The following is a 26,952-nucleotide window of genomic DNA, read 5'->3' as shown; positions in this document are numbered from 1 at the left end:
TAATGGCAGTCCTGTTTATCAAAACCGAACAGGCTAAATATCACTACCAATATCAACATATAAATGTCACAGGTTGAGTCTAGAAATATCTGATACTTTTAGTCTTGATTTGCCTATCGAAGGATGGAGTAGTCTATAAGGGAATGGGGTTTGTAGTCGTCGTGTGATATTTCAAAATCATATTTTAACTTTCTATGAAGTGAAACCATGTTCAACTTTCAATTTCAAAACAATGCCAATAACATGGTGAATGCCATGTAAAAAAAAAAAAAACATTGGGTAAAGAAGCTCCTAAAACTGTTTAATTAAGATCTGATCAAGTCCAATGCTCGAGTTCAGCGTACTTATTTGTGCACGTTCGCGTTCGCAATGCATGTTCGTTGACTTTTTCTTGGAACGCTGGTCAATTGCGCGAGGTGCGGTTTAAAAGCTTAACAGGCACAATGCTCGACAGTCATTCTCTTCATGTTGGTGTTTGAATGAGGACTTATTCAAACGGATGCCAATATTTGCAACCATGGGCTTTCTGTATCTTGCATTTACCAGTCTACTGGTTTTCGCTGTTTGTGACTGCCGTTGTAAGTAGTTTTCATTTAAAATTGTTAAATCTTATCTAATTAAGTAAACAAGTTGATGTATATATCTCGTGAATTATTTTTCAATAAAAACAAATTTATCTGTAGAAATTAGCTAAATACTTGTTACTTGCTTGTAAAGTAGTTTTTTAGTTAGAATAACGATAAACTAAACTAAATAAACTAAACACTAAAGGGGCATACAGGATATTTTTGTAAAGCCAAAGTATCTAGATTGTTATGAAGCACAATCCATAACCAGTGAAGCAAACTTTTCTTTTCCACGATTTCAAATTCATAAAAAATATACCTTTTCTTGGTATGTTATTTTTTTTCTTTTTTCTTTTTTGGTAAATAACCAAAACACTTTTATGTCGGGCATATTTCCATTAAAGGGGGATCATGTGCTCCAAGCGCCTATAAAGTATTGCTACAAATATTCAAGATTTAGCTCGGCTACCATTTTAAGCCAGGTGCAACTCATACGACCTGCTTACGATCCGATTTTGAAAGACTTTGTGATAGCATTTGATTTGAAAATGTAAACATTTACAATCGTAATGACCGAGGATCTGAATAGTCATATATGATTCATAAAACCTGGGGGGTGTTTCATCAACATTTGTCGGCGGAAAACTGTCAGCGCTGACTAAATCTGTCAGCGCTGACAAATGGTCAGCGCTGACTAAAAACCGTTTCACGAAGCTCTATAACAAGCTCTGACAAATTGTCAGCGGACTTTTAATCTTCAATCGAGTGGGACGAGCCTTCTGACTAATTAGGCCACGCCCACCCTCTTTATTTCGCTTCACCGTCGTCTGCGACAATCATCACACAATGAACCCAACTTCTATGCCGAAATGGTTTTTCGTAGAAATCCCGTAAGTACAAGTCATATTTATTCCCTAATACGAAGAACAAAATTCTTAACTCGACATCTATGTGCTTTTTGATTTTTGAATACTTTTTTCGGCGGTTAAACAAAGACTAATTATGAGAGCTCGTGTGCGAGTGATTGACCAGTTTCATGCGCTAGTGCAGTGGGCACGAGTCAAAGGCGAAAGCTGCGTGTAGCGCCCGGTCTAGTGCCGGGCCTTTTTGCAGCAGCCTCTACTGTGCTGTATCCGGAGCTGAGCTGAGTTGGCTGTCGGGTTTACTAACCGAAAATTTCAGTTTTATTGCAACCTAAGTATCGAAACTGCAATAAACTGCAAGAACACAAACAATGTCTAGTACTAGTAGTATATTTCACTAGGCTATACTCGTAGCCATCTAACATTAACACACGTTGTCATGCCTGGTTGTTGATGAAAAAGATGATAATTGATAGGCCTAGGCTAGATCTAGGTCTAGATCTAGATCTAAGCCTAAAAATAAAATCTAAATCTAAATCTAGTAGATCTACTAGGGGTCTACTACTAGTATCCCCCAAATTATTCAGTCTAGATCTAGCCTCTTGTCAATGGCCCTAGCGTTGTTGGAGTCCGTAATTTCTGGCTCGCTTCGCTCGCCAGATAAACAGAAGTGCTCGCCAGAATTTATGGACTTCGACAGCGCTAGGGCCATCGACAAGAGGCTAGCCTAGCCTAGGACTGTAGTGGATGTGGTACCTTTGTGTTTCTTAAAGATAAACTCCAGTTCTGGTAAAAAGAAAATTAATTCTCACAGAATCAAACGAAACTTGCACTGAATGTTCAAGATTACAAATAAATGACATGTGCCAAACAATTTTGGAAGAAAATGTGTACTGGCTGAGTAATGAGCATAGAAAGACAAGGAAATCAAGGTAGTACTAGCCCCGACACCATGTGTGCTGTCCCATATATAGCTTTCTGTGTACAGTGCGTGTTAATTTACCAAGACTCGGTCAAATTTATTATGATTTTGATGACTCCAGAACCTTGCAGTGCACACCAATACTTACATGCTACATGATCAACTGTTTCTGATCCTTTCCACACCTTTTCTTTCACAATGCAATCACATTACCAGTACTAAAGTTTATCTTTAATTTCTTTGTTGGCTTTGCCTCTAAAGACTCTATCTCGATCTGAAATTATTTTTGTCGTGAACATGATTAAGTTTTCTGACTCTGTCATAGTCTACTCATACTAGCTAGATCCATGTTTATTTTGCATTTTCTCAATTTGACAGAATAAACAGTTTAACTACAAGACATCGATCTAGATCATATGATCTATCTGAGATCAAGAAATTTAGCATAAATTTCAATGGTAGATATATGAAAGGGGGCTTTTTAAGTAAAGAGAAAATACAAATTACAATAGCACAGTTAATTCTGCAAATGCTCATCAATGTTCATAATGCTCATTAAAAAAAATTCTAAATCAAATTCTCCCTCTCTTTTTTACAGGTAAATTTACAGAGCGACTTGTTGCAGTACCAAATGCTTGTCTTCTTTGAGTATGTGCTTGAAACAAAATGTCCTGGAGAGAACAGACCACCACAAGAGAAGGTACGGTAAACATATTTACCTTGGATCTTATAACTTGGATCTGTTTAGTTTTCTCAAGTAAAAGGAAATTTTGAAATGAGTGAGGTCAAGTTGGAGGGGGATGCAAAGGGCTGGTTTGAGAAGTATCCTTTTAAGGGGGTGGCTATGTATGCATCAACATCTCTACTAAAAAGTTGCTGTAGTGTTTATTTAAAGTGTAATTTTAACCCTATCTAGCCCCACCCCCCCCCCCCCCCCTCTACATTTTTTGCGATCATAATTTGTTAACACCAAAGAATCTTGCACTGAAATTTTGTGACTTTTTTTTTCAAGTCTTGCGCATCTTTAGAAATAATTTTTTTGAAAATCGGACCTAACGTTACAAAGTCACGTGACCTTTTGTCTTTGCATATCAGCCCGAACATCACTCATTTTCATGATTTAAATACAAAACATATCTCATTTTTTCCAAAAAAAAGAGATAAAACATCGGTTATTTGGTCTTGTTTATAGTTTAGGTGTTTTTTTTTTTTTTGGGGGGGGGGGGGGGGGGTTCAAATATTCAAATTATAGTTAGAATAGAAAAAAAATAATTAAATACATAAATTAAAAAAAGAAAGAAATACACTGTATATAAGAAATTATCAAATCAATAGAATGAATAACATAAGGGATAACCTAGCTCTTCCCATTTTTTCAAAATTTTCCAAAATTTAAATAACCATAGTAATATATACACTTCACTTGACATGCATGCAATTTTTTGCAGCGATTGGCCGTTCAACGGCCGAGATCATAGGGGGAGGCCTTCACAGTCCCCCCCCCCCCCCCCCCCCCCCCCCCGGGCTATGCAGTTTCAAAATAGCCCGGGCTAGATAGGGTTAACCTCCAATATATCTCTTTTTAGAATTAACCTTTGAAGCTTTTGTAGAAGGGGGGGGGGGGGAGGGGGAGGGTCCAGTACATGAAAAGGAATGGCGAGCAAAAAGAAAAAAAAATTGACTTTCAAATTTTGCTGAAAAGTAAATATTGAAGACAACTAAACTCTTAGACATTGCTATTTTATTTGTATTTTCTTACATATTTGGTTAATATTTATTGAAATGTTTATAATTCTCTTCCAGAGATTGAGAAGGAGGGTTTCCTGTGGAGAGATGGGGTGCCTTGAGGTTCCAGTCTTGATGTTCTGCCCCTTACCTCATAGCGGTGGCCTCTTGTGCCCAACAATATAGGAGCAAAGCACAATCGACTGGTAATTCATAGTGAATATTACAATGTTTTTAATAAACGGGGAAAGAAACAGATACATTTATTTATTGACGTGAAACTATTGATATTGTTATTGTTCAAGAATGCATCATTCAGTTCTTTCCTTTGGACAGCCAACACAACAACCTTGCTATGACGTAAATAAAGCATACATAATAATATATAAATTTGAAAGTTTTGTGATGGGTCCACATTAAAAACACACAATTAGAGATAAATATATCAATTATAAATATATATTTTATTATATATTGGATCACTATACCAACAAATTCAGACCCCCTCAGAAAAAAAAAAGAACCACTGGAGGTAAAATGTTGCCTTTTCTGTGAATATACCTATTTGAGAAATGGTAAGTGAGAAATGGTAAGTGTGAAATAATGAAAGCAATCCCAATATTATTGATTTTATGAGGTGGTGGACCCCAGCCAAAATGTCATGACCGTCACTAGATGGTGCTGGAGGCACTGCCAGCACAACCAATCCAGGGCTGCTATGGTAGTGAAGCCGAAGCTGGAAATGGAATGTCCTTGGTGAGTTGAACATTCTTTATTATAAATTTCCAGGCTTTCCAACTGCATTCATGTTTTCATTAACCATTCCTGCACTGCCCCCCCATTAGTTGTGTGACTTGACCAATCGCCACACAGACATTGATAAGTGTGCTAAGAACCTAAATCCATTATTACTTTTTATTTAATCATTTAATGTCTTTTTTATCATTAAATATGATAATTTATGCAATAGATGTATATATCACTTGATGATCATGCAAAGTAAAGCAGTAGGGTTAAATGACATGTCAAGTGCTAAACATAGTTCTAATAGAAATTGGACACCAAGTATTGAGAATTCCTCACTGCTTTTTAATATGTTTAACAGCTAGATATCTATCAAAGAAATATTTTTTTTCATCACTCACTGGTATGTCGGAAATTTACGATGCATACTGCTCAATTTGGCACACATTGACATGTCTCTACTTCATCACTAAACAAATTTAATGCTTTTCTGCAAATGAGATTCTTTGACATTAATACATTCTACTCTGCTCAAGTCATGATGAAATAATCACATAAGTATCATGTTTGCATTTCACTGTTCGTAAGAATAGATGGGCCTATATTGGAAAAGCATTTTTTTTTTTTTTTTTTTTTTTTTTATATATACAACTATGTAGTTACCTGACTTGTTCATTTTATTTCAGTTTTCAAGTAAGGAACTCTGGAAGATTTGCAGAAAGACAATCACTTAGTCTAAATTGATTGGAATGTATTCTTTTAATGAAAATATAAGGAGATCCAGAAAAAGACAAGTAATATAAAATCAATGATTAACAATGACAATGATAGGGGAAGTGATAATAGCAGTACTTATACCACTAACACCACTAAAATTACAATCCATAAACAATAACAATTATTTAATATATTAATGTTTTTCTTAAGATGATAATAGCATTATAAATATGAATTTCAATTGCAGTTGATTGAATCACAACAGCATCAAGAGAACCAACATTTTCCAGAGACTCAGCAGCAACAACCAACAACAGCAGCTGCAACAACAGCAGCAACAACAACAGCAGCAACAGCAGCAGCAACAACAACATCAACAGCAGCAGCAACAGCATCAGCGCAGCACCAGCAGTAGCAACCTGGACAACAACAGAGATGGCAGCAGCAACGTCGACAACATGGACAACAAAGAAAATGCACAGTTGATGGACAGCTGGAGCTGTTGGAGATTGAGAGGGAGATATTTGTAATATAAAAATTGAGGTTTAAAAGGAAAAATTGCAAGTAATGATAAGATACAGAAATCAATACTAGAAAATGAACTGTAAATTTTCTTCATCATTTTAACTGCATTTTTCAACCTTTGAGGTTTTTTTTTCTCTCAGTAGTTTAAGTAGATCTCAAGGTATAGATCTATTGATCTAGATTAAGTAGTTTGTTCTTTGAAAATTGATGGAAAATTGACACAACAAATGTCATTCTGATTTTATTTTATTAATAAATTCCGTTCAATTGAGAAGGCCCTTTAACATTAATTTCAGCTGTTTGTTGTGTGTTTATTTTAATTTCGTTGTCTCTACCAAAAAAAAAAAAAGGGTAATAAAGTTGGGTGAATGTGGAGTCTGAATCTACACGCTTAGTCTTATCGTTAGACCCCATTCATTCACCTTTGTTATCTAAATTAAACTGAATGAAAGAATGGAATACAATTTTAGGTCCCAATTTAAAAAAAAAATCAAACAAACAATTTTGTACATTGCGATGGTATTGGGTCTACTTTTCATAGAACTTCAAGCTCAAATCAGTTCATTTCAGGAAAAAAAAGGCAATACTTACTTGGTTTTTCTTTCCGCATATGACTTGCGTCACCCTTCTATTGTCACACAAAAAAGATCTCAAAGCTACAAAGACTTGCAGATGGGCAGATAGATCCTTGCTCCTCTTTGTGGCATGCTCTAACTCGTCGTTTAACTCATTTATCATGTATAACACTCCTTCCCTAGTAAATCTGTATTTTAATAACATAGCTGCATCGACTCTAGGTTTGTACGGTCCCGGAAAACACACTCTCTACCGAGGGCAGCAACCCCTAGGATATTCATGATTGCTGCCATTTTGCCCTTTTTGGTGCCTTTTTGGTTGTTGAAAGTAATTAGTCGGTGTAAATTGACTTTGTCGGGAGGTCCAAGGCAACCGACTAAATTATTGAAATTAGTCGGTGACTTACAGAAATTTGTCGGTGTTTTCCACCGACAAAATTTCATGAAATGGAAATTAGTCGGTGATGATGAATTTGTCGGTGAAAATGATATTAGTCGGTGAAAACCCCCGACTAAATGTTTGATGAAACGCCCCCCAGAAGATCAAGGGATTTCATGGTTCCTTGGGGGGAGGGGGAAGATAAAATCGGCTCAGAAATGTAATGACGTCGGCCCAGTACTGCGATGGTCTACGATATCAAAACATTTTTTTTCCATTAAATCAGAGAACCTGTATTCCTTGTCAAGAGAAGGAACTTTTCGCATTACGTGTATTGACAAACGGCGATGGATGAAGATTGATCTTCAATATATGTATCTGTGATATTGAATGATTTTTTTGATTCATCAAAATTCTATTTTCTTCCCGCATGTAAAATATAAAATAATTCGTAATATCATGCCTTGTGTTTCTTTCCATAGAGTGGGAAGGAATTTTTCAATAATGTTAGTGCATGGAAGTAACTTTCAATGTTGTTACGATCAATAATGTGCATTTTGCAATTCATTAACTTTCAGAAGCCTTTCTTTTTATCTGGTACCATGTAATGAAAGACATTGAAAAGCGAGTTGCAAGGGGAGGGGGTTGGCCGGGATCTTTGTTCAACTCAATATTGGCACGTACAAACGACTTTCAAGTTCAACTTCAAAATTCAAATTCAAATTCAAATTCAAATTCAAATTGATTCATGTTTCCAACAAAACATTACAAATCAATTATAAGCATTTAAAACAAATTAAAAACTTAGTCTTCTGTAGGTCATGAACAAGTTATGAAGGTCTGTTTAATACCGATATTTGTTTGCCATCCACATGGTTCCTTTATTAAATAACATCAGTCACATGGCATATGTATACAAGAAGAGATATATACATGCAGAATTTCAAAATGATATTCTTGGCCATTCAAAATATGATGAGAACATATATTTATAGATATCAGTTACAAATTGCAGTTCATATTTGAAATATCACAGATTTACTTGGGAAAATAATTTAGAAAAAATAAACAATCAAAAACACTTTGCAAAAAGTAATCACTTTTTCATAAATTGTTTTCAGATATGTTTTACATATACTTTTCCATGTCATAATAACACAGTTTACGTGTACAATGTATTTACGTTGAAAATCAAAATATGAGAGCAATGATCCATCTGTTTCTAAAACATCGTTAACGTAATGTACCCCCTTAGCACATCAAGACTTAAAATACATTACGTTATTATTAACTTGTATTCTAGGATTATTCTTAAGGAATTGACATGCAATATCATCTACAGTGAATTGAGTAAGATCTGGAAAGGCTAATAAAAGCTCTTCCCAAAATGGGTTGCGCATTGTAGTGGCTAATTGTTTGTTGTATTCAGCCCCCATTATTACCTGAAGAGATGTATTCGATGGAGGCACGAATGATTGGAACATAATTATAAAGAGTTAATTTTCAGAGCAAATAAATCTTCTTATCCATGATATTTTAAGTGATTTAGAATGTATAAAATGTCAGTCATTGTAACCCCACCATCATTGTACAATTGGCCCATTTGTTTCCAACTTATTTTATCACGTTTGCCATACCTTATAAATTCGAAAAAACATCGATTAATATCCTTCATAACTTCTAATTTTGGTTCTAGGAAAAATGAAAATAGGCAATTCAGTTCGGGTACAAGTAAGTTTTTCAATATGGTTACTCTTCCTGTTAAAGGGAGTCAATGTATATTTCAACCATATCGTCATCTGACGGTTTATCTTTTGAACCTTTTCTTGATAATTGTGATAAACCATTTCTGATGATCCCACCGGCCACCGGCTGAAATTGCCCGGAGGCCGGCCGGTGATCGGCGGGGCACCAAAATACGCTCGGTGCCCGAGAGGTTGCTGCTCGGGCACCGACCTAATCGAGCGTTCGCCGTCGAGCGATTTAGGTCAAAAATCGAAGCTGCGATGTCAAAGGCTGCCAACCTATTTTGAACTCGCCGCCCAGTGACCGACTGATCTGCCAGCGACCACCGGGTAGCGACTGGGCGGCCACCGCTCGGCAGCCTTAGACCTAGCGGGCTCGATTTTTGACCTAAATCGCTCGACGGCGAATTATCGATTAGGTCGGTGCCCAAGCGGCGAGCGCCCGGGCACCGAACGCATTTTGGGAGGCAAGTGAAAAGTGAGCAGGCGCTGCCGAATTTAAGTCCGCGCTAAAACTTCAGCGGCGACCGAGCGATGCCCTAAAAACAAGCGGAGCCCGGTCGAAATTGGCTAGAAACTCGCCGCCTGGCCGCCGAGCAGGCTACTTTTTGGGGTTGTGACCATAGCTTAAGGAACACATGATTGATTGGAAACTGGAATATCAATAAATGTGTATAATTGCAGATTATTGTATTGTGTTGCCCGTCGATTTGACTGGAATGATCATGTCATCAGGTGCACAACCTGAAATGGATTTTATTATTGAATATCTAGATTGCCATCTATTTTTCTTCTTTAAGAATCCCTTACGAAAATTGTTTTCTCTAATATTTTGCATGCACTTTCTTTCTAATCTATAATAAAATCCACATTATTCAAAACACATCTCTGGACCTCCATTCTTCCATTATTTATTATTCATTTTTGGTCATTTTTCAAGACTAACATTTTTGTGGTAAATACTAATGTGCCTACAATAATGTCGACAGGATATAGTTATATAGTCATGAAAAAGAAAAAGAAAAACTAGATCTGCAGTCGCAGCAACTGCAGCCCGTATGATAGTGAAAATACGAGGGAAGAAAATAAAGCCTTTAAACGGTCTAGAAACGGAAAACATGGCACCTGGACGTGTACGCAAGAGTGATTTTTGACAACAAAAAATGCAATGATTTTGATCGGATGCCTGAGATTATATCTACGAAGTTTGAAAGCAATCGAGATAAGGGAAAGTACCAAGATAGGGCTCGCAAGTACTGTGTCAAAAACGAATAGGATTTGGGGAAAGAAGAACACGTCATGAATCATGACGCATTTTTCATGACGCGCTGTGGCCCAGATGACCTTCCATAGTAACATAATCATGCAATGAAAATAACGTATAAATACGCCCCTTACCATGACAGATTTCCGAAACCCGGCCTCGAGATACCATGCGTTTGGTCACCCAAAATATGCTTGCAAACCCATACAAAAATCCTCTATGTGGGCATACCTTCAACAATAATACATGGCCATACAGAGGAATTTTTCCTATTGGGGACCGGGGGAAAATGCAATGAATTATTGATAATTTATTGCATTTTCTTTGTTTTTTGGTATTTGTGGGGACGGCGACGTACCCTAGCCCCCGCTGCGTACAATCATGATTCAGTGGCTAAGCAACGGGGCCTCGTTCCTGTGAGGCCCCAGAATAAAAACCATGTCGATCAGCTATATTCGTGCCCTTTTGTGAGGCATTAATCCTCATTACTGTCAGTTATGACTTAAGGACGTAGGCTCCCTAGTTGATTAGCATAGTAGCATACACATGCTTTAGCAGTCACGCAAAACAAATACTCGCAAATTATTATTCAATAAAATCTGAGAATGTATACTATTATTTAGATCTATTAGGAATAAATCAATGTCAAAATCATTCCATAAATTGGGGTAAAAATAAATATTCTACCATTATGACCAACAGTGTATATTCACATACTTAATGTACTTGACATACATATATTGTAGTGTTCTTGATCCGTTAACATGGCAGTGGCCCTAGCGGTCACATCCACCACTAAACTTTAGGAAAATGGGTGAAATGCACCAAAATGTATATAATGCACATGCGAAGCATCAATTGGACCAAATATTGTTTCTCAAATTGTTTTTCAAATTGTTCTACACCTAGGTGGAGGAGGGCAATACCTGAACACTTTGGTAAGGACATCATGTATGATTTTGATCCTCCAATTATTCTAGTTTTCAGTGGTATGTTTTTGGAGGTATTGTGGTCTAATGGATAAGTCTCTAGACTATGAACGGTAGGCCATTAGAATCTCTGCCGAAGCACATTATTTGGCAAACAATTATTCTTCTTTTGTCACACTCGATCCAGTTGTAGTAAGTAGGTACCTGGCACAAATTATTCCTTGAATGCACTGAGCGCTATGGTGACCGGAGCTAAAGCAGGATTATATCAACAATCTTGGAACCCCATAAAGACGTTATGTTATAATGTGACATACGCTTTATTTATTCTCGATAATACCTTACCCTGCCTACTTTGGTTATGAAATCTTGATCTACAGATTAGTCTAGTCGTATTGTTTTTGTGTTGCTATTATATAGCTTTGTTGCGCCCTCGGATTATATCTCGCTCTGAATGGGGGGCTCGATCCCCGACGTCTACCACCAACCTGAATACTAATCTCCCATACGCTGTGGTCCATCACACTGCTACTAGCTCATGTACTACCGAGTTCTCCTGCAAGTCACGAGTTCGAGCAATCCAGGTACAGATAATAGGCTTAAGATTATAGTGAATCGGTAACATTGTTGAAGGTTGATGAAAAAACTGCGTAATTTGTGTATGAAATGTTACGTACTATATTCCTTCTACTGTACTAACCCTCTAACATGCAGAAAATCCTGAAAACAATTCTCAAACCACAAAGATATTTATGGTTTTATTTAAAATCCTCACTGTGCAACACCATCCAACAGTAAATTCTCCCAACCATTTTTGAATTTTCCCAACCGTTTTCCATGAAAATAAGATATAAAACAGGCTTTAAAAAAATCTTCAACACTTCAATGTCTGGATTGGTATATAGAGCCAATTCCTCACTTTTTGACGATTTACATTCACCTAACATGTAATTAAATTGTAATAATTTCGTTGGAAGAATTAAGGAATCGATCAGATCAGTTTTCCCCAATTTTGGGGTAGCATGATATCATTGTAGGTCCATGAAAGAGAAAAGACCACACTGAGTCAAAGATTTTCAGCCGTAGATATTTAGTCATTTTTCATGTTTGAACAATTGGGAAGGTTGTCTAGCACTATATCACAGTGACATTACCGATACAAACGCCATGGCCATGCAGGCAATATTTGGGAATAGGGCTTTTGAGACTTGTTTTCAGATGCATACAATAGTGGATTTCGTGGGGGGGGGGGGCAGCACTGCCCCCTGTGAAACAAAATTTATACCTCATGACTCCCCCTCCAATTTGAGGTGATGAATCTTTCTTTCTTTCTTCGCCAGAATTTTTTTTTTAGACGCACAAGTTGTGTATTATACAGGTTCCAGAATAAAATATAAAACATTACAACTAAATGCGATAGTAATTACAACTCGAATCAGTACACATTTCTGTTTTGCTTAGTCGTACACAGTCAGTACGTCCAAGGTTCAATTTTTCCTTTGTATACCAATATCAAGACCGCGTTGACGCACCATTTGAGACGCAGTCCTACGTCAGAAAAATGACGATTCTAGTACAAATGGCCTAATATCCAGTCACACTGCGAAACCGATTAATGTCGGACCCATTGGTTTGACCCGAATAATTATGGGCATTACAAGTTTTCAATGAGGCTGTGTATTCTACTGACACTACTTCAGATTTACGTATACTGCCATCTGCTGATCACAATTTTGGGAAGTGTCGACAGCCATTTCCCACAATGCATCACAAACTGGTGACGCGCGCGTGATGATGTTTAGATCGCCCTTCGTACATCTTCACTGAGAGATGGCGCAATTGAAAATATATTACACCAGTGGGACTGACGTCGTTAAAACTGCTGCCTTTAAAATCACTATTTTGTCTCGACAGAATTATCACATGAATAACAAGGGCTGGAGTGACATCGGTTACAATTTCCTCATTGGCGGTGATGGGAACATATATGAAGGACGCGGTCTGAATAAAATGGGAGCACATGCCTCTGGATACAACTCACAATCCTTAGGTAAGCTGGTGATCGGACATTTATTGTAACTGCATACAAACAAGGAACATTACTATTTGTATGAAGGCTTTTTGGGCCTACAAGAAAAAGCAGTGTTCCTCACCTGGGATGACCGTGAAATTTTAAAAACATTTCTGCAGCATTTTAAGTTGTTCATATCTCATGATTCTTTATCGCGATATACAAGTTATGTCGTACTTGATTTGAAAACTTTTCAATCATTTTTGCCGACTCATGAAATACGCTCATCAGCTCGTGAGATACACATGTACCACTCAAGGTAATTTAAAGGTAATACAAAGCTTTGGGAAATTTTGAAGATTGGCTTGACAGTGATTCTTTACAATTTTGATAAATTTGGATGCCCCTGTAGATGTATTATAAGCTCTAGAAAATTTAGCCTCTAAAACATTTCTGCTTTCGAGAAAAAATGGATATCAAAGTTTACCGGTGCTCCCAGTAATTTTTCATGAAATTTCAAATAGCGCCTACGGCCATACAATGGTAGCTGCGACCATGAAAATCTCAGAATATGTAGTTGTGATAGGCCTATATAATTTCCAAACGGGAATAGCCATTCGGTCGATTTCAGTCGAGAAAATTGTTTTATAGTTAAATTAATATCTTGACCTTGAGAGGGAGCTATACAACATAGATTATCTTATTAGTCTCATTATTTTAGACTCGATTTCAAGCGCGACAACGATTACTGAATATTGTAGCATCGCATATGCTTCCAATATGTTCATTTGAACCGAATTCATGAACCCATACCAAAACTTTTTATCATCTTTAATGTCATATGAATGTCCTATAGTTCATCAAATAAGCTCATTCAACAGTGGGGCAGAACAAGCCCCTAGAGGAAGTTGTACTATCATATCAGGAGCTCATGAGCTCCACGAAGGAGCCCTTCATAAGTCTCGAAATCCCACTCATTCACAGTCAACTCACAAGTCGATAAAGAAAACAAAACAGGATCAGTCCCAAAAGACTTGCCGCCTTTGAGGAGGCAGAAAGTCAAGTCCTAGATCTCACTACGTTCTGGAGAATGATGCCAAACGGGCTCAAACTGTGTGCGAACGGAGTTGAATGTAGTAGCAACTGTTAACTATCTGTTTAAGAACTTCATGGATGGGCTCGGACTGGCTATTACTGGAGAGTGCTCCAGAACTTACAGCTTGTTCAAAATTTCCCCGTCCTGCAATTAGACGGAGTGACAACGTACTTAAAACGAGGAGGACGTACTACGAACGGACTGATTGCCGTATTATGAACTTTAATCCTGCTAGGAACGTGTTACAACGTGCTGTGGTCGAGCATCAATTAGCAGTAAGCCCTCATCACATCAAATTAGTCACTACGAACATGGAGGACAAAGAAAGCGGACAAAATATACAGTTCCTCAGGTAGATAATGGAACATCCCTTCACTGCTATTATGTAAAAAGGTGAATATGCATGTGACACCTGTTCTACACATTTGTACATAATAGCAGTAAAGGGATGTTCCTTTGTCTCCCTGAGGAACTGTATATTTTGTCCGCTTTCTTTGTCAGTCATGTTCATAGTGAGTGCTCACTACATTCGGGAACCATCCTAGAAAGTCGTGAAAACGGGTTATGGTCGGGGTAGAATGTGTAAATAATGTCTATAATATGGTCCTCGATCGTTTATAAACAGTGCTCAATACGTCCATCTCGTCTGTACCCCGTCCACAGTAACCGACCACCCTGCTTAAGGACAGGTCTATAAAAACCCAGCGCGTTCTTGCCATTCCTCATTTCCGTTCAATTATACTACTGCTAATTAATGCTCGACCACAGCACGTTGTAACACGTTCCTAGTAGGACCGAAGTACGGCAATTCCGTTCGTAGTATGTCCTCCTCGTTTTAAGGACGTTGTCACCGTGTCTAATTACAGGAAGGGGAAATTTCCTCAAAGTTCTATAGCACCCTTCCCGTCCAAGCCTCTCCATGAAGTTCTTAAACAGATCATAAACTATTGGTACTACGTTCACTCCGTTCGCACACAATTTTGAGCTTGTTTGGCGACATTTTACAGAACGTTGTGGGAACTAGTTTGGTGTGTGATGGCTTACCTTGTATGCCTGGATCAATAGTGGCTCTGGAGAAAGAACATGTTTGTCGAACTGGCAACAACTAATGTATGCAGTTTGGATTCTGTCTATTGAAATACTATTATGCTTATCTGGTGAATGAAATATTATGTATCGAGACACTTCACAAATACCTATATGCATTAAATTTGGTTACATTACGAGAATTGCCTAATGGCATTACAAATGCATTATCTCCGTATTATACGTACGCATTCACCGAAAAGCGAAACCGCGTATTGTATCGATGGCGGTCCGTGTGCGACGGCCGTAAACCTGAGCGCTCTGCGTCGTAGAAGGTCTATCCGTTGCTGAGCGAAAACTCGATTGTACTTGATTCTAGGACCTACTCTTTCAAGGGTCTAATCAAACATCTCAGGGGCCCATAGAAAAGTTAAGTTTACAGTGACTGATTTATGTCATTTTCTTCCATTACAAATAGGTGTCGCCGTGATCGGTGATTTTGGTGCCAGAGCCCCGGGACAAATCCAGCGAGATGCGATGGATTATTTGTTCTCCTATGCTGTGGGAAGGTGATTATCTTTTGCAGCATATTTTTTCTATTCCCGGGAATAATCCTTTCTTCTGAGGGGTGGGGGGGGGGGGTGGGGGGTTGAGTGAGCCACCACAAAACGTTTACTGATCTTTATAGCATGCATAGTAAATTTAATGAAAATATCATAACTTTTACTTTTCATGTGCTTTATTTTCCGATTTGCACGTTCGTTGGTCTGTCAAGAGTCCCGATCGACGTGGCGAAACCCAAGTGTATTGCAAAATCGTAGGAAGAAATAAAAAACTACTTTTACACAAGAACCCCGTCCGTTGCAATTGATCTGAATCGACTCTTAAGTGACTCTCACACTCTGGCGTGTAGGCCTACCGTGTGCCACCGTGCGCGAAAATGTCTGCGGACGGTGGAGAACGGCGAGGGCACATGGTGGTTCGTTATCAAAGCGGGCAACACGTTAACAGGGCGTTGGCGCTTATTTACACCCGGTGGGACCCGGTGAAAGTTTTGGGCATGTTCAAAACTTTGGCCGGCTGGCACCGGCCGCAAGTAAGCGGCAAGAGGACGGTGTTGAACGGTATGAGGACGGTATGAATACGTTATGAAAACGGTCACACTGTTTGAACACGTTCACAACACGCTCATAACCCGTTACAGAACGGTGATGACAAATGGAGAGCGGACTGACCGTTGCCGTTCAAATCGGGGTATTTATGGCAGTCGTGTCATGACGTCAGCAGTCCGGAGACTCGCTCACAGGACGCTCCGAGCGGTGAGGGGACGCTAAGTGACTGGTAGGTGGCTGCTACAAACCCGGTGCACACGTTCGATACCCGGTATGGGCCCGGTATGGAAACGGCCAAATTTTTCAACAAAAGTCATTCGGGCGGTGAAGACGGTAGAAGCACGTTCAACACCCGGTATGCACCCGGTGAGAACGGTCAGAAGATGGCAACGAAACGGTGAAAAGATTAATTTTATGAATTTTTTTTTTGCGGCCGGGGACAAGTTCGCTCAAAACCCAACGTTCTGGACTCTGTTTTTTTTTTAATAGCCCGGCAGGTGGACGGTAGGCCTACACGGCAGAGTGTGAGAGCACCATTAGTCCTCCAATAAATCGCAAATTTACATATTTATTAGATCAGGCCGTAATAAGTTGCATGATTGTTATCTGAGAAGTTCCAAAAATATCATCATGGAAAGGTTCCATAAAAAAAATGTTGAGCAGTCGTATTCATGTTTGGCTCATGAATGATTATGCAAAGTCGGAATAATTACCGTTTCTTACTTTAGAGAAAGAGAAAATAAAATCCACAATGTTTCTCAATTCATTTTTGTGTTTCGCACTATTTATCGAAAGTATTCCGAAAGTATTCATACAAAGAAAATAACACGCATCCTAGAAAAAAAGTACATGATGAAATTATAATTGTACGATTATCATCATTGCCGCGGACTGCTTTACAGCCGATTTCTATTAAACATAAACCACATTCAAAACTGAGCCTGAACTTGCAACTCCAAACTCTATCTGAACTTGACACTGTAACCCTCACCTGATTTATTAAGCCTCGCTGCAATTTTGCAGCTATGCGTAGGTCTTACATACACCAGTCTCAGACTCTCAGGTGGTTTTACATCTTTCACAGGATGTAATTCCCACCTCTCCTTTAACGGAATGTAATATGTAAGATGTGTGTGTGTGTGTGTGTGTGCGGGGGGGGGGTGTAGCTGCATACCATAAAACATAGAATCTTTTATATCTTCCTGAGCTTTTTTGTTTATCAAAGAAGAGCATCAACGATCTTTTGTATCATAAATATACTTATTTATTTATTTATTCCGTTTTATTCAAACAAAGTAGCCCCGTCTAGGCGTGCCGGAAGCCGTTTGTGATCGGGCGGGGGGGGGGGGGGGGCTCACCTTTCAGGGGCAGTGGCGTAATGAGCAAAAACGCTTTTTTTGGGGGGGGGGGGGAGAAAGATCTGCATCACCACCACTCTTACCTCTTACATGTTACATGCAGGCACCGCGGAACGTTTTTCAAAGTGGAGTATTAACGATAAGGTAGAGCCGCGTAGTGAGCGAATTGGCGTCAGGTCCAGAGGCGGAGCGCCCGGAAGCTCGTGGTTTGAGGCATTCAATTACGGTCAGATGAGCATAATTAGATACCTTTTTTGTGACACTGGCAGTTCACTTATTGGCTTGGGTTCCGGGAGACTGAGCCCCGTGAAGCTCAGGAGTTTTAGGCATTTAATTACGGTCAGATGACCATCCAGGGTCCCTCTTTAGGGCCCTTGCGGGATTTTCAGGGGGGCAAAGTTTTAGGCACTTAATTACGGTCAGAAGAGCATATTTTCATACCTCATTTGTGACACTGGCAGGTCACTCATTCTTTCTTTTTTCTTTCTTAAAAAAAAGAAGTGAGGGGGTGTTCGAGCCCCCCGAGCACGCCGTTCTGCATGACCTGACATGAAGGCTTCGAAAAAAAGCAAATTTTTGCCTATTTATAATTTTCAACAAACGCATACAAATGTATAATTTCCAAAAGAAATCCCGTAAAATCATGTTTTTTCAACAAAATTTGTAAATCACTGGTGTCGAATTAGAAATGAACCATGTATGAATTTTATTTGGGGGGCAACTGCTCCCCCGCATAAGTACGCCAATGTTTAGGGGCTCATGTCTTCTCATCCCTATAATAAAAAAACACACACGCTTTCCCATCCTCTCACAATATTTTCACGATATGCGCGTGTCGCTATTATAAAATCCTCCATTAATAAATAAAGGGGCATGCGGAATTTTTTAGGAAATTCGATTCACATTACTCTCCTTTTCATTGACTTGACTATAATTGTTATGGATTTTATTCAGGTTTCATTATTTCTTGTTTTCTTTTCGGTTACCAAATACAAACCATTTAAACTCCTTTACTGCTGATTATTATTATTATTAAAAAAAAAAAAGTGTATCATTATTTTTATGATTGTTTTGTTTTGTTTGTTGGGGGGGGGGCGACCACCCCTACCCCCACTTCATTAATCAAAGTACCGTTTTCCAGGGGGTCCTGTAAACAAATGCAACATAACAATATCAACATCATCGAAAATATAAATTCATAGTAACATATAACAGAAAATAAATAAAGAATAAGAGTGAATAATAAACAAAGCCGTCGTAAGAATGATACTTTTCAAAAAGCAATTACAAACTGATTCAAATTACAAATTAGCGTATACGCTTATAATCAATAATCTGTTTAGATTACAATATATTATCATATTGAGAAATTTGTGTTAATATTCTCGAAAGAAAGAAAGAAAGGCAAATCAATCTTTAACACCTCTGCTTAAAATAAATAGAACAAAATGCATTCTTGGTCTGAGCATTCCGCACTATAAGAAGGATCTTAAGCACAAATGTATAATATATATATATATATATATATATATATATATATATATATACTACAACAGGTACAAGCTCAAGAATATTAACATGGCCAGCAGAAACGAAAGAAAAATAAACAAATGGGTTTACATAGATAATTCCTTTGTGGGGCAGCTCCTTACCAACATTATATGCATGGGTGTCGATCCCGGGGGGGGGGGGGGTGGGGGATATATCCCCCAATATTTCAGGTGGGGGTGGCCCTAAGGCATCTGCACCCAAAAAGCATATGGGACTCATATGGGTAAACCCATATAAGACAGATGGGACCCATACCAAACTGGGCCCAAATGGGTATGCCCAGCTCAATCCCATCTGGTACCCATATTGGTTGACACATTTATATCCTATGTGGGTTAACCCAGATTTTCCCCATTTGTTACACATATGGGCATATTCATATTCTACCCATATGTGTACGCCCAGCTCATTCCAATTCCCATATGGGCTGGCCCAGATAGATCCCATATGGGTTACTAAATATTGGCCCCATATGAGATACATATATGGGTTCCCTTTAGCACAGATGGCACAAGACGTGACCTAGATCATCCCCATATGGCCCCATATGAGCTTGCTACCTGGGAAAAAGGGAAAAGTGGAAGAAACGAGCAGAAGAAAAAGGGAAGGGGGAAGAGAAAAGGAAGAAAGACAAGAGAAAGACGGTTTTGTCCAAACGGCTGCAGTAGGAGACGAAAATTTCAGTTTATTCCCTGATTCGTACTCAGTATCTATTTTGTTTTATTGATTTCATCCATTTCTTTGTTTATTCATTCTCTACATGTAAAACATTTGAAGAGTTTTTTTCCGAAAGGAGCAAAATCTTTTGATAGCAAATGGAGATAATGATATACATTTTCCTCTATTTACCTTGAACTAAATTATTAACCTAAACTACGAGAGAAATTATGAACACGTGCATCTTTTAATAACAATTTTCCATAGACACCTGAACAAAATCGGGTAAACAAAGAGTTCTTTCTTAATAAGTTACACACATGGATCTAGTGCCTCTTGGAAATAAGCTGTTAGTATGTACATAAACAAGCAGTACAACAGAATACTCCAGTTCGATATTTTCGAGAAAGATTATTATGTCACAACTTATTTTTGTTTTATTAAAAAGATGATGTACATGTAGGTATATGTATTGTATTTAAACGTAACAGGCATTAGTTAGTTGTTGAAGGTTAGAATGTTATTAAGTTTGAAGTTTTGTTTATAACATCCTTCCAATAATAATGCACCTTCTAAGACTGGTTATAGTTTTTGAAGAAAACAATAGTGCTCTGGTCAGGGCCTTAGGGGAATATTATACCTATATTTGAGAGCGTATCTGGTATGATAAGTATATCTGGGTGAAGAAGGAGATAATGGAAGTTGTTGTTTGGTAGTTGGAACGTAAGTTTTATATTATGTTTTTTAAGAAGCAGACCGTTTGTATGAGATCAGGAGTGGAAATTTTCTGTCACTTTGAGAACCTAATTTTGCATCAGTGATATTCTGTTTCATTGAATTGAGTTTGCCGCAGAGAGGATTCAGTTGGTTTAATTAAAGAAGGAAGAGAGTCAAATGAAGAACCAAAAGCAATATATTTATCATTTACTAATGAGAACTATGTTTTTTGAGATCTCCTTATACATAATATTGGAATGGGTTTATCACGCTGAATGTTGTTTGGAGACATCAATATTCATAAAATGTATGTTTCTATCATCAGAAAATTTAGAATTGTGTGTCTACATGAACCATTCCTGGTTGCTTATTAATGCATTTGCCCACTGGTAACATATTACTTTCACAAGTTGATATCCCTCACCATTGGAATTGTTTTTGGTAATGTCTAAATTTCGTTTAAAAATAGATGATATCAGTCTGGTAGGCCTACACTGCAGGCAAGAGTCTAGACTAACATTTAGCATGTTCTTAATTTTATTACCACTCGAAATATTCTCTGAAATGTTATCTTTATTGAGGGTGACTTGAAAAAATTAATAACTTGGAAGGGAGGGGTGCAACCTGCCAAACGCGTCTACCTCTTGGTTGCTTTGATCCATTGCCGAAAATATTTTGGCACCTATCATCCCCCCAACCACGGATACAAATCGACACCCCTGAGTATATGTCTTCCCTGTTGTGATACCATTGAAATGTAGTATGCTTTATTCATTTAAATGCACCCTAATCCGACAAGATAACAAATCTTATATATATATATATGTATCTATTTATATACATATATGTACATTAAACCTTGCTAAAGAATGATTAAGGCTAGCTCTATTGTACAAATACAGAAGACCATCAAACCTTTTCGGAGGGCAGCTTGGTCAAAATTAAAAATATACTACAACAGGTACAAGCTCAAGAATATTAACATGGCCAATAGAAAAGAAAGACAAATAAACAAATGGGTTTACATAGACAATTCCTTTGTGGGGCAGCTCCTAACCAACAGTAGGCTATATGTGTTCCCTGTTGTGATACCATTGCAATGTAGTATGCTTTATTCATTTAAATTCACCCTAATCCGACAAGATAACAAATCTTATGATGATGCAACTTGTTGTGTACCATAATATCATATGGTATGTTAAACTGGTTTGTACTGGTATACTCTTATGTGAAGTATGAAATTGTTGTTGTTGTTGTTTTACTACGTTCGCTAGTTTTTATCTAATACAAAAATTAAAACACAAAGAAATAGAAATGGCCCGAATCGGACACACAACTCAATATACTACCATTTGTATTTCAGATACGCCTTAGATCCGAGATATACCCTATATGGGCATCGTGATGTGAGCACTACCGCTTGTCCAGGCACTGCTTTCTACAACAGACTGGAAGAAAATGAGCACTTCGTAAGTAAACCTAAACGTGTTTATCGTGTAACATGTACAATATCATGTGTGGCATGTCAAAATTACACGCCAGAGCACCTGCATACAAAAATATGTTACACTTTTCTCCTTTCTTTCATTTTGTGTATGATGTACAAATAAGAATCCACTTTGGGCAGTCATTTCAAAACAGATCGCTTCATTTGGAATGGATACACACAAAAAAGAAGAAAAAAAAGCGGATTCCAATCTCACAAGCGTAAAATCCATCGCACGTTTTGCTACCTGATATGGGATCTGACTTTGGAGAAGAAAAAAAATATTCGACATGAACATTCAAGCATGTAAAATACTTGTAACCGAATTTCATAATGCTTACATGAATTATTAAATAACAATGTAGGAGTCTGCAGGCCTCCTTGACGGAGTAAAACTCATATCGGCTCAGAATAGTAGTGACGTCTTATCAGTTGCGAGATCCTTTATAATTTGAAGCCGATTTGGCTTTACGCCCATTCGGGAGCTAAAATGCACGAACAACTCTTGATTATTACTATTAAGATTGTTAGTCACTATCTCATTCGGGAAGATGATATTTGTTGTTCAAATCCAATGAAACTTCCTTGAAAATCAGATTGCAGGAGACCGTACAATGTGCGGTGAAGAAACAGAAATCTTTGAGTGGATCGTATAGTGTCTGGTAGTGTGAGGCCCACCATAATGGCACGATATGAGTGGATTTCACATTGATAAACAGTGCGAGTCCAAAAAAGTTTACACCTAGAAAATTGCTAATTATTTTAAGAATTATCTATGAACAGTAAATTATTATACTTCTTATGAAAGAGTGTTTTATCCCATATTATCTGGTATCATTTTTGTGTGGTACGTGTTTTTGCTTGGATGAACATGAGGAATTGTTTGGAGAGTGCAAAAATCGACTTGCGCCAAAGTTGCTTATGTGATGTTTGAATAAAACAATTGGGATTTGGGTATTCGGTCTTTGCAGTTTGCAGATCCAAATAACATCCCTAACAAAATTATTCATGCCACACATATCAAATATCGAATATCAATATCAACGAACATTTCTTCGCGCGTGCGCGCGCGCGTGTGTGTGTGTGTAACTTTGCTTCTGCAAAAAACATTATGCAATGCATTTCGTTTGATACGTTCAATTCATTCTCTCACTCTGCTAATCCCAACATAATACATGCTGTAGGCATCACTTTGGTGCAAGTCGATTTTTGCACTCTCGCCAAAAATGCATCCTGTTCATCCAAGCGTGAACACATACCACACAAAAATGATACCAAATGATTTGGGATAAAACACTCTTTCATAAGATATAATAATTTACTTTTCATATATGATTTTTTAAATAATTAGCAATTTTCTAGGTGTAAACTTTTTTTGGACTCACACGGTAGAGTGGAATTTTCTCTGAAGGAAGTAAATATTTTTTTTTGATAACATTTATAAATCTATATTCCGTCTTTACCACAGCTTAGTATTACATTTTGAAAATGAAATGTAATATATCAATCCGCCAGGCAGAGGACTTTAATAATTGTATTAACTATACGAAAAAAATATTGGTACACTTTTTCTTGAAGCTATGATGAAAGCTATGATACAAATTGATTTCTTTTTAACGCAGGGGTTCAAATCAAGATAATTACTGCGTGATTGATCAAATTATTATTCGTGTTGTTGCTTAGAATTCAAGATATTGATTATATAGAATTTATTATGGAGATCGTGTCAAGGAAGACAGAACAAGAATTTCAATGTGTTTAAAAATGGATAAACATAAATATTTGATCATTGACACGATCGCAAATAATTTCAAATAACAACCTGGGTGCAATTTTAATAGCCTTGCCAATCTTCTTTTGAAATGGTGAAGCATTTCACGCACACTGACACAATACGGAATTATTACATAATTAACAAAGGCACTATAATCGGATATCGAAACTACCTCTTGTATTGATCAATTTTTTTTTCTTCACGAACAGACGGAGATCACTAGCTCAGTTGATGAACCCTTGATGGCTTTTAACCGTTACCCATGGCGTGGCATTTATCCAGGATAAAGCGAGTGATGAGAACGTTCAAACAAATTGAGTCATACTTAAAGTGAAACATAAAATTCTTAAAGAGTATTATTTCTACCTAATAAGCCAACATTCCAACTATAAAGCTTGGATCGAAGCCGCGAGGCAGTTTACGTTATTCCATAAATACTAGGTCGGTTTAAAAAGAGAAGAGAAAACAATCTTAGGATGATGATGCTCAGTCTGATATGGGTGAACGATATAATGGAACAATGAGAACAACATAGGTAGTACACAGTTAGAATTAACAATTTTGAAATTACTGTTGAATGGCATTACAAAAATTAAATGTAATATATCAAACCACCAAGGAGAGGAACTTTAATACTTTCTTTAATCAACTATACGAAAACAATATTGGTACGCTTTTTCTTCAGACACATAAGTGTCATTTTCCCTGCTGATAAGTGTCCCCTTTTTTTCTTTATCAATAACATGTGCCCCTAATCTGCAGCGATTAAGAGCAAATTTTTCTTTAATTTCCCCAATAGTTCGCTTCATATAGTTATAGTTATAGCTTTATATGTTACTTTTATGAAAAGATTGTGCTTAAAAACCTATCATAATTTGTTTGGGGTCTTTATAAGATGTAATTTTCGCATTGCGATATCAAACATCTTAACATGTTTGCTCGTTTGCTTCGCTCCTCGCAATATAATATTTAAACCATCACACCGATCTAAAAGTATGTTACTTAAGCAGTATCTTGGACCGTTTAAAGAGAGAAAATATATTGACTCATCATCAATGGTAATGTAATCACAATGTAGGGGTATATACCAATGACTAAAATAACATATTTTTGCATTGAGTCTATCATTTGTAGGTGCCCCTTTTTCCAGAAAGTTCCCTTTTTGTTGTTGGCCATCCATACTTTGGTAGACGTTCCGTCGCCCTATTAAGGAACAACTCCCTCCCAAACCCCAACCCCACCGCACGGACGCTTCGCGCCCTCGAAAGTGTCAACATTATATAATGTGTACGCCTCCCCCACTTTATACATCTTAGTTACGGGGCTGTTCATAGTATGTCAGTTTGCATGTAATTCATACTAATGCATCTAAACTAAGATTACGGTTAAAATTCGACATCATACTTATAAGACATACATCTCTTTTTGCTGTCAGTTATATCAATATTAGTAGTAGGCCTTGTGGTCGCTATATGTAGATCAAATTTATTTCGTTTTCCACATGATATAACCAATGACAAGATAATAACAGTAATAAACATAATGATATAACACAAAAGTAGCATCAAAATATTGTTGACATTGTTTTTGTTTTGGTCTTGTAATACAAAGTTATTTATTTACACGAAATGAAGAACGAACCCACTTGAAAGTAATGCTTGCTAGGTGTAGGTTTGCACAATACTAATTTAATCTGTATACATTCATAATGAATTTACTGAAATATTAAGGATTCAAAGAAACATGATGGACACAAAGACGAAACAAAAGCAATAATAATAATAATAATAGCTCGTTCTTATATAGCGCTTTTCAGGACCAGAGGCCCTCTCAAAGCGCTTTACAGATAAGTATATTATTACCCCGGTCATTGGATTCAGGCTTTGACCCGCACACAATATATGCACATTCTCCACTCCCTGTGGAGCATTCCAGCCAGGCGTCATTTTTACAAGCGCACACTTGCTAATCTAATCACATTAGCTTTCGCATCCTACCGGGTACCCATTTAACACCTGGGTGGAGAGTGGCATATGTAGATCAATGTCAAATGTAGAACAAACAAGAACATTGGCAGGATGACAAGGATGATTGAGGATGGTAGATTAAGCAAATAAGGATGAGAAAGCAACAAACATGAAAAGAGAAAAAAAACGACCGATAGAGGCAAATAAGAAGACAGAGAGAGAGAGAGAGATACAAAGAGAGAGAGAGAGAGAGAGAGAGAGAGAGAGAACGGAGAGACAGAGAGGGAGAGAGAGGGAGAGAAAGGGTGACAATGGAAAAGTCATTTTGACTAGTATGATAATGGAAACAAATCATACACGAGGCACAATTTCGATGCCAAAAAATGGTCCGGCTAAATACGAAAAACTGGGAAATAGGGTGCCTATTCTTAGTTATGACATTGCAGTGCCTTTAAGGACCAAAAATTGCTATGAAGGTAATTTTAGACCCCAAAATGTGTGAAATTGAGATTAGATACGATCAATTCAGCTCCACTTTAACAAAGTACGGTGACCGTTAAATAATAACAATAAATGGACCGGCTAGTTGTGCGTATTAACATCAACACGAAAAAGCATTGGCATTGGTTGAATTAAAAATGTTTGAGCGCTATCTCATTTTTCCCACAATGGCTGGTTCAAAATTGGTTATATTTATGGATATTTCAACCGTCTCTTAACCGATTTTGATCAAACAAGATGATTTTGTCATCTAAGTTGTATGTTCTTTCAAATTGGATACTCAGTTTTTCATTATCTCACAACAAATTATTTTATGTAGCGTCCTCTGCAACGAAACTCAGCTGTCCCTTTAACATATCGGAGTGCTGGCTATGTTTATGACTAGATCTAAAAACATGTTCAGAATAAGCGCTAAACAAACTTTCGATTCTTAACATCCTCCTAAATTGTTAGAGCTGTAGATATATAATAGGTTCAAGGAAAAAAAGACACAAAATTACTATTTTTTGTTCTGTTTAGCTTTACAGCACAATAGCGCTAGTTGCGTAATGCAGCTGTTTGTAATAGAAACATATTACCATTCACATTATAAACCGAGTTTATGCAAACATTAATTCCATTCTACAGAAACCTGGAAGGCTTTTTGATTATGTTTACAATGAATTCATCCCACTTTTTAATTCCAGTGATTATATGAAGAAAACAATTAAGTAGTTTCACTAAAGATTATCCAGCAATTGTG

At 37.5% G+C, this 26,952-nt stretch overlaps 1 protein-coding gene across 1 annotated transcript; it reads left to right on the top strand.

Moving 5' to 3' along the window:
- The first annotated feature begins 474 nt into the window (after positions 1 to 474).
- LOC115919963 (peptidoglycan-recognition protein SC2-like) lies at positions 475 to 24,812 on the top strand. Its single transcript, XM_030974730.1, has 6 exons — positions 475 to 578; positions 11,375 to 11,538; positions 12,869 to 13,004; positions 15,566 to 15,656; positions 21,846 to 21,951; positions 23,952 to 24,812. Exons 1-6 carry the CDS (start codon positions 500 to 502, stop codon positions 24,027 to 24,029), a joined length of 654 nt encoding a protein of 217 aa, XP_030830590.1. The 5' UTR covers positions 475 to 499; the 3' UTR covers positions 24,030 to 24,812.
- Positions 24,813 to 26,952: the final 2,140 nt, after the last annotated feature.

This window comes from Strongylocentrotus purpuratus, unplaced genomic scaffold (assembly GCF_000002235.5).
Source record: "Strongylocentrotus purpuratus isolate Spur 01 unplaced genomic scaffold, Spur_5.0 spur5_scaffold_7, whole genome shotgun sequence".
NCBI lineage: Eukaryota > Metazoa > Echinodermata > Echinoidea > Camarodonta > Strongylocentrotidae > Strongylocentrotus > Strongylocentrotus purpuratus.
The sequence above is the reverse complement of the archived record's forward strand: the minus strand, read 5'-3'. Positions and strand labels throughout refer to the sequence as shown.

What these genes read in the sequence shown, in the direction of transcription:
- LOC115919963 (XM_030974730.1), top strand. Translation starts at nt 500, where the DNA reads ATGCCAATATTTGCAACCATGGGCTTTCTGTATCTTGCATTTACCAGT. An exon ending in CACGAGTTCGAGCAATCCAG is followed by an intron (nt 11,539 to 12,868) that starts GTACAGATAATA and finishes TTGTCTCGACAG; the next exon opens with AATTATCACATGAATAACAA. An exon ending in ATACAACTCACAATCCTTAG is followed by an intron (nt 13,005 to 15,565) that starts GTAAGCTGGTGA and finishes CATTACAAATAG; the next exon opens with GTGTCGCCGTGATCGGTGAT.